The sequence below is a fragment of the Lolium rigidum genome, chromosome 7 (assembly GCF_022539505.1).
Source record: "Lolium rigidum isolate FL_2022 chromosome 7, APGP_CSIRO_Lrig_0.1, whole genome shotgun sequence".
Classification (NCBI taxonomy): domain Eukaryota; kingdom Viridiplantae; phylum Streptophyta; class Magnoliopsida; order Poales; family Poaceae; genus Lolium; species Lolium rigidum.
The window spans coordinates 359,079,506-359,088,672 of record NC_061514.1 but is presented as its reverse complement, the minus strand read 5'-3'; the positions used below and the strand labels follow the sequence as shown (position 1 = coordinate 359,088,672).

The 9,167-nt window shown below is 47.5% G+C and overlaps 1 protein-coding gene across 1 annotated transcript; it reads left to right on the top strand.

Moving 5' to 3' along the window:
- Nucleotides 1-1,474: 1,474 nt before the first annotated feature.
- LOC124678320 (LRR receptor-like serine/threonine-protein kinase FLS2) lies at nucleotides 1,475-4,388 on the top strand. Its single transcript, XM_047214225.1, has 2 exons — nucleotides 1,475-1,537; nucleotides 1,988-4,388. The coding sequence occupies exon 2, from the start codon at nucleotides 2,036-2,038 to the stop codon at nucleotides 4,295-4,297; it is 2,262 nt and encodes a 753-aa protein (XP_047070181.1). The 5' UTR covers nucleotides 1,475-1,537; nucleotides 1,988-2,035; the 3' UTR covers nucleotides 4,298-4,388.
- Nucleotides 4,389-9,167: the final 4,779 nt, after the last annotated feature.

The window sequence follows — 9,167 nt, the reverse complement described above, 5'->3', positions numbered from 1 at the left end:
GAGAGTACCGGGGCAGAATCTAACGGAGAATGGACCCATCTTGTGATCTGTCACTCAAGAACTCACAGACATCACGGCAAGCAATGGTTCTACCCTTCTACAGATTTAGCATCTTATGTCTTCTAAGTACATAAAATCGAGGGCATAAAAAACGTTTCTCTGTGCCATGTAAGATTTTACATGTACTTGGCCAGTATCGTCCTGTGGAAAAACTTCAACGTTTTTTTAGGAGAGCATGCCAAAGGTGTACCATGTTTATATAGAAGTCAGTGGTTTAAGTACGAGAACACTACTCTGAAACGTTTTTTAGGAGAGCATGCCAAAGGTGTACCATGTTTATAAAGAAGTCAGAGGTTTAAGTACAAGAACACTACTCTGAGCAACAACTCGACATAGTTCTAACTCCTAAGCTACATCGATAAAACAACAACACAACATGAAAAAAAAACATGTCCTAAGCTATACACGAAGGCGTGTCTCGGCCGGTGCTGACTTCAGAATATTTTGAAACTCTATTTTTGCGATTTAGTTTTTGAGCTCAATAAAAGGAAATTTGACGAGCTTTGCCATTGTCTGGTCATCGTATATTTTGTGGAGACGATTCTCTTCACCATGCGCTGTCTCTTTCACTTCGCTCAAGTGCGCATCAGTTCATGGAAGCTGCCAAAAAGTTGGCTCGCCGCCTCGCCCCTCTAAACTTCCTCCGCGTAGCATGCGTTTCTCCTTGATTCGTTTGTAGCTCTTATCCAATCCTAGGCTCGTTGTCTCCATGGGGTCTCATACCTCCTCCATCGCTTTGTTGTGGGAGTTCCTGTAAGTGGGTGAGGTGAATGACCTCACGCTAGACCTAGAATCATGTATATCATGTATAGCGTCCATGTGTCACTTATGTTATTTTTTAGCACGTCTAGTTTGCATTTTCTCTTTTAAATTTTGACCAAACCTTTAATTAGCAAGTAGCCCATACGGTGGTCACAGGGACTCCCAACTAGCATAAGCAACCAGCCCAGATCAGGCGATGGCAAAGCAGCGACCGGCCTATGCTCTCAAAGAAGAATAGAGCAGTGACTTGGCTAGGTGGCGCCCCATGGCTCCGAAACCACCGGCGTTGGGCCAAGGAGACGAGAAAAAGAAGAAAGCCGATGCCCCGGCACAGTGGCAGGGCCGCAGGGGGCACAGACTAGCCATACAGGGCGGAGTCTAGTGTTGGTTACATTTATTTAGTGGGAATTCTTCTTGGCAGTGAAGGATTATGTTGTCATATCTCACTTCCAAGTTATATTAAATCGTATGGTCGTATTATAATTTACTTTATTTATTTTTGTTAAGGTTCTTAACACTTTGAGACGCTGTTTCTACAAATGCCAATTTGTACTTTTATTGGCGTGAATGCATGGACCATTTTCAGTATTTCACCTTTATGTTTCGTTTTCGTTGGAATTTGAACAGCCAAACTTAAATTTTTGGATCCGTCCCTGCTGAGAGGAACAGTTTCGCGGCAACCTCATTTGGTTCCAGCTGGGCTCTGACAAACCAGGTTCGTGATTGGCTAGCTGGAATCACCTAATGCAATGTCTATATTGTTATATGGCTAGTTTTCACGTCTTTTTTGCGCTTTCTTCAGTTGTTTGTACTTTGTAGACGTCTGCCAATGAAGGCTGAATCGCTGCTCTAGGATCAAAGGTTCTGTATTGTGGATTATGGATTGGTAGTTTACTGTGTTCAGCCTACTGAACATTGACCACTATAGCTGAACATGTGGGTGCCAAGACTTCCAAGTGTCACTTACAATTTCTTATTCTGATCATCTGATGGGAAATTGGGAACTCGTCTATAAAATTACTAGCATGCATGTAGCTTCTGTCCTTAATCTGAACCTTTTCTGAGAAACCATCTATAAAATTACTAGCATGCCATTTGGACACCTCAAGTTCTACAAGACAAAAGCTGTAACTGCCGGCTGTCCGGCTGTCTTGCTTGTCAACAGGTTTTATATTCTCTGGAACAGCCAAACACCACCCTTACCGAAACCATCATGAAGCTCATCCATCCTGTAGGCCTTGTCCTACTCTCTTGCTTTTTTCTCCTGTGCGCCGTCGTGCCAGTGAGAGCCGACTTACGGCGTGAAGCTGAAGCACTCGTGAATTGGAAAGCTAGCTTGGCTAGTGCCGATGAGTCCCTTGGATCATGGTCGTTGGCCAACTCCACCAACCTGTGCAGATGGTCGGGCATCATCTGCGATTCGGCCGGGCACATCGCAAAGCTCAACCTCTGGAATGCAAGTCTGAACGGCACACTTGACCAGCTCGACTTCTCGGCCTTTCCTCACCTGAAGGAACTCAGCTTTGGCCACAATGGTCTACACGGTACCATTCCAGCAGGTATTGGTAACCTGACGAGCTTGGTCGTGTTGCAGATCACAGACAGCCCGTATTTGAGGGGCGCCATTCCACGCAGCATTGGCCAGCTGAAACACCTTGCTTTACTGAATTTGGCATTCTTGGGGCTCGATGGCACACTACCTGAAGAGGTGGGTAACTTGACAAGCTTGGAGGAGCTCAGTCTCAACTCGGTTACTTTGACTGGATCAATCCCACTAACAATTGGGATGCTCGTCAAGCTTGGCTTTCTAAATCTCTCAGGCAACAATCTGACTGGCAGCATCCCACTGGAGATCGGAAACATGACAAAATTGCTGCATATGGACTTTTCGTGGAACTACCTGGAGGGGAAGCTACCCACTACCATCTCACATTTGACAGAACTCCAGCTTTTGGTTTTGTCAGGAAATCAGCTCGGAGGCCATATCTTCGCTGAGCTTGGGAATAGCACCCTCCTCGATACAATCAATGTTGCAAAGAACAACTTCTCCGGGTTGTTCCCGTCATCGGTTTGCGCAGGAAGAGCACTGAGAACTGTCAGTGCTAGATATAATGGATTTACCGGCATTCACCAGCAGACCTTTCAAAACTGCACAACCCTGCAAGATGTTGACTTCACAGCAAACAACATTGTTGCAGAGCTAAGGGATTGCTTTGGCGAGCATCCAGAGCTTGAGATTATGGCTTTCCGTCAAAACCAGCTGTATGGCTCACTTCTGACTGACCAGGGTGAGGTATTCCTTTGTAACCATACTTATTTATCACTCTTAGACCTATCAAACAACGACTTAAATGGAGGTCTCCACGAGTGTATTGGGGACTTGCCACGTTTGATGCTCATGGATCTGTCAAGGAACTCTTTCAGTGGTGTAGTTCCATTCTCATGCCACGATAATCTTTACTATCTACACCTAGCTAATAACCATTTCAGAGGGACTTTTCCTCTGGGTCTTAAGAAATGCAAAAGCCTTATCACTCTAGATCTTGGAGGCAATCATTTTTCTGTTACGATACCTTCCTGGGTAAGCATGAGCTTGCCTACACTAAAATTTCTTCTACTGTCATCAAACATTTTCGACGGCATCATACCGCACCAGATATTTCATTTTCGTCAACTCCAGCTATTAGACTTGTCAAAAAATAGGCTCACCGGACCCATTGCAGACAATTTTACCAATTTCACTGGTATGATACAACAACAGGAAACCATTCACTTCCGTTTCGGCGAGTTTGATAGAGAAGAGATTGAAATAGTTTGGAAAAATGCTGGTCGTGTTTACAATCTGTGGAAGGGATCCATGGTGGGTATGGACTTGTCTGACAACTATCTTTCACAAGAGATCCCTAAAGGGCTTATAGCCCTTCTTCAACTCAGGTACCTGAACTTATCAGGAAATCATCTGCTAGGCTCTATTCCCAAAGACATCGGTAATCTGGTACTGCTGGAGTCACTGGACCTTTCGCACAACCAGCTTTCCGGGGGAATTCCTCCAAGTTTCGCAGCTTTGAAGAGCATCAGTGTTCTGAACCTCTCGTATAATGGTTTATCAGGGAGGATTCCTACCAGCAGTCAGCTGCAGACGCTTGTAGATCCATCGATATACAGCCACAACTCAGGGCTGTGTGGTTCCCCATTGGAAGACTGTGTGGACTCGTCGACGTCGACGCAAAACGATGCGAGCCAGGCTGAAGATAGGGAGGCATTGTGGGTGTATTGCTTTGTGGCTGCTGGATTCATCCTTGGGTTCTGGCTGTATTGGGGCATGTTCATGTTTAGCGGGACCTGGAGATGTTCGTTCCATCATTATGTGGACAACATGCAAGGGAAGGTAACCAAGAAGATGCATAGCTGCAAGTCGTGCGTACGGGGCAGAGGCCCTTATGACAGAACGAGGAAATGCATCATGTGGTGCTGAAGTAACGTCAAGCGTGTCTGTAGTATTTCCCCTGTATTTCCTATGTACGTTGGGTGCATGCAGTTTATGTGGTTACAGATGAAATTTGCAAGTTTTCCCCGATTGAATGGTAGCTTAGGCTATTTGGAGGACAACAATTAGATCTCTCGAATCAATTCTATTTGTTTTGAATCTTTAGCTAGTTTTTTGTTTGATAACTGTAGACACCCGGATCATTCCAGTATTGGTACATGAAATCAAGATCTTGAATTTAAAGAAAGAATTTGAGGTGCGCTTGCAGCTCCATCTCAGCAAAATGTGCTGGTTGCTCATCAGTCTGATCAACAAAGACATGCATCCGTGTGTCGTGAATTTCAAATGTTCATATCCTACAGACCAGTGAAGCACCTGCTACACATGGTCATATCCAAGGGTATCAGTGATGCTTTCCAGTTATTTTTCTTGTATGTTCCAAGGGTTTGCTAGTCTTGTGTAAGTCCCCGCCCTATCCTCGTCCCGGTGGTGCGTCTAGCGCGGCGGAGGGCGCGTGAAGTCGTGTGCCCGTCGAATCTCCTGGGATCCATTCGGTTTTCGTGTTCGGTAGTATGGTTTCAGGCTAGTCTCTTCCGATCTACGGTTGTTATTATTAACGATGGTTGCTGCTCTGGTGCGCTGGTCCTTTGCAGCCTTAGCACGACGATTTCCCGTCTATCTACTACAACAAGCTCTACTATGACAAGCTTTGCCTGACTCCGGTGATGGAGGGGCGAGGACGGCGGCGCGCCTTCGGCTCGCGCTAGTGTCTGTAGTCATCGCTAGGTGGTCCAATGACCTATTTGTAATTTTTTATACTTTTGGACCACTTTGTACTACTGTTGATGATTATTAATAGATCGGTGGAATTTTCGCAAAAAAAGAGCATCACAAATACCCCTGGTCTTTTAATGAGCTTATTAGAGACCCCCGTATCTCAAGGATTGTGACAAAATATTCAAAATCACATGGATGTGTCATTTCAAGAATACCTCGTAGGACGGTATCTTTCAAAAGCATTTTGGCCATAGAACACATTAAGGTGAAAGCCAGCATCTTTTTCAATAAAAAGGAATATATTAATATCAAAACATACCAATTACACCCAGTCTCTGCAACAACGCAATGTTCAAATAACATTACGGATGCACACAACCAAAAAAGAGAAAAAGAAAACTAAGAATAAAAGTCCCGCTATAGTGCAGCCCTAGCAACAGTAATACATCCACCACCAAGACAACACCTGCAATTCAGACTCTTCAAAAGCAACGCCTCTAAGAAGGGAACAGTGCACCAGCACCGTCGTCGCCCGATCAAAGATCTTAGGTTTTCACCCTGAAGATAATCTCTGCTCTCAAAACAATGCTTCAACAAGGATATTGCGAGGCACAACCAGTTAAGGCCAGACCTTGGGGTTTCACCCTGAAAGGTAAGACTCCGAACTTCACATGTGCCGCCGCCCCCACTTTCATACCACTTGCAAAGTCCGGAACACTAAGCAAGCCCCTCAACAGCGCAAAGACTTGAACCTCCATTAGCTAGTCCTCCGAATCCGACCTTCATGATATTCTCTTCTTCTGAATTCACCATGGATCAGCTGTCACTTGGTGTCAATACAGAAAAGAGCTTCGCGTAGCACCCTCCAAAACCAAACGGTCGGAATAAAAGCATGGACGCGCACGACCGAATACCACCGATCCAGCAAACTCCAGGCAATAGAAGCACTATTACATTCGTCAGTGGCGCCTTCCAGAACTCAACACTTCGGCCAGATCATGAAGGACAGGCCTCCGGCAGGTCTTCATCTTCGCCCAAGAGAGACCCTAGGACTGCCGCTTTTATTCAGGTCGGGCCCCCACGCCGGCGACCATCCCAGGCTGGCCATGGTTGCCGCCGGAGACACCAAGTAGATCGCGTAGTCCGAAGACACCGCGCACACCTGGGCACTGCCGCAGCCGAAAGCCAGCCCTCCACCGCCGGCCGCCGAGAGGCGAGGAGAAGGGGACCTAGGGTTTCCCCTTGCAGCCCGCCCCCACCCCTCCCTCCGCCGCCGGCAAGGCACTCCACCACCTCGTCGTCCGTCATGGCGTCACCGAGCCAAGGCCAGACGCCGCCATCGAGGTCCCCGACGAAAGGGCCGCACTCCGGCCCGAGGAAGACGACCCACGCCCGACCTCCTCGCGCGAGATGACAAACAATCCCCGCCGCTGTCGGCGTCGGCCGGCCTTTGCCAGACCGCGCCCCCTGGCGGTGGCGAGGGAGGGGAGGGGGAGAGGGGGGAGGCGGCGACGGCGGGCTAGAGTTGCCCCCCGGCCGCCACGCGGGGGCGGCTCGGGAGGAGGACAGGAGGGTTAGGTCGGGGGTATTTCCTGCATTAGTAAGAGTACTCATCTTAGCTGGAAATGGAAGATAAATATGTATTTTTCTAATTGCTCCAGCAACTTCTTTACCCTTTTCCTAACTCAATGGATCTCTAATCACATAGGCAAGGTTTCCTTTGTCGGGCAACTCAAGATCTCAACCTCATCACCCTTGATGACCATCTATTACAAAACATGATAGCCCTTTCATAAAGTGATCCGTCAGGTTAGCGTAAATGCAATCAGGCGTCGATCACTCATGTTTGTCTAGGACTACTAACAGGCTTGATTCACTGTTCACATGTTTTGATGACTTCAGGTTATCCTTCAAACTCTTAGCCTTGGTGATCATGTTTTGGTTATCACGGTTTAGAAGAAGAATAGCTGGAATAGGTTTTTCTTGTATAGTACAATCTAGTAGGGGCCCATAGTCCAACAAATTACCCGCGAAAAAGAAAAGATTACCCCTGCCTGCCTAGTTTTGCACAAGATGAGTAATTCACTGATGAAAAAAAAAAGGCAAAACAGAAGCAAAAAACTTGAGGATTGGTTCGTAGGCTGCTGGTACATCGATTGATCGATTGAGTAAAGACATTGTCTGCTTATGGCCGGCTTTAATCCTGGAGGTGCACTACACGGCAATGAATACGAACATGACGAATGATGCAGACCAACTGTTATGGGATCACCGATTTTGGAGGCCATCGTCAGTTATCAAGTTAATGTTGCCAGCAAGCCCAGCATGGGTCAAGTACTAATTTGCTCCTCGGCTCTCCTAAGATTCTTTCGTGAATCCTATGAACGCGGGAAATCATTTTTCGTAGTAGGAAGGATATATTCGGTGGCAAGAATTTGGTGGAAATGATATACTCCTACTACGATAATTAAAAACCATGCTTCGTCAATATATATCTGTCGCCCGCAACAGCCTAGCACTAAGGGCATCTCCAACCGGGCGACCCAAACGGACGCGCTGGGCCGTCCGTTTTGGGCCGTTTGCGTGCCCGAGCGGACGCGCGGACGGAGCCCCGCGTCCGCGCGTCCGTTTGGGTCGCGTGCTGCGCCCAACGCAGCGGCCACCCATTTGGTCATTTGGCCATTTGGCCTATTTCTTTGGAAAATAGGTCCTCTGGCCACAGATCCTTAGTTTCATATATAATAATATCTCGTAAACATAGAATAATATATAATAAACATAAAATATTATCAAATACCATAAAATATTATCAAATGTACCATGATAAATCAAATAAAATGTGCTATAGTTTGAGAAAAATATAAAAATTACAATTGAGATTGTCTAACTCAATTTGGGCGCTCGAGGATCTCCTTCTGTCTCTTCTCGAACCAAGCTCTCTTCGCCTCGCTCATGTTGGTCAAGTCGGCGTTCATGATGAGGTTATCCTCGGCTTGGCGTTTGAGCTCAACTTCCTTCGCCTTCAGCTCCACCTCTTTGGCCCTTGTCATTGCTATGAGCTCAAGTTCTCTCTCTTTGAGCTCAAGTTCTTTAGCTTTGGTCTTGGCCTTGACCTCTTCAATCTCAAGCTTCTTCTGCTGGACATCAAAGAATTTCTTCCTGTCCTCTTCTTTCTCCCGGCGCCTCCTCTCATCCCTCTTGTCCGTGGACACCTCTCTCGTCCGCATGCATCTCCTTCAAAGTGCCATACAATAGCATGGACAACGCATCACGCTTCATGTCGGCTTTGGTTGACTTGTGGCCGCGTGGACGACTTGCACGAGAAGCGGAGCTACCGCAAGGCTGCCCACCATCAAGGTCAATGACCGTGGCATCTTTGGCGGGATTGTTGCCGATCAAGGTCGCCATGTAGCCCTCGTACCCCTCCTGGAACTTGGGGGTGCCGTGGAGTTCCTTCCAACAATGAGGGAAGGCAAAGGTCTTCTCTCCATTGTTGGCTTTGTAGAATTCCAAAGCTCGCCACACCTAGAGCAAAGCGAGACAACAACGATAAACATATGTGCAAACATCGGATGAATAAGTTGAGGTTATGAATCATACCAAGTCCTTCACACCCATGCCACTAACGGGGAGCCGCCTCGCGTGCTCATACGCCGCGTGGAACTTGTTGCATTCCGTTTGAATTGCTCCCCACCTCTTTTGGAGCGATATTTCGCTGCGGTCGCTCTCAAATGGCTCCTGTCCATATTTGCGATGTTCATGGAAGTATTCATAGATCCGGCGCCGAATGCGGACCCCTTCTGCTCGGCACCCGTCAACGCATCTTGCCCGATGGTCAACCATCCATCGACGAGCACCTTGTACTCCTTCTCCGTGTAGTTGGCGGTTCGTTTGCTTACCCGGCGACCTCGAGCTTGTGCAGGCTGCGGCTTGTGTGAGGCCCTCACCGAACAACGGCTCCTCCTCAATGTTTATGCTTGCCGGGACGAGGCAGTTGTGCCCTCCTGTGTGTCAATGGGAGGTGGCTGGGGAGCCTGCTGTGTCGAAGGATATGGCAGGGTCGTCGGCATTGTCTGCGCGA

Excerpts from the sequence above, each read along its gene's own strand:
- LOC124678320 (XM_047214225.1), top strand. The coding sequence starts at position 2,036 with ATGAAGCTCATCCATCCTGTAGGCCTTGTCCTACTCTCTTGCTTTTTT.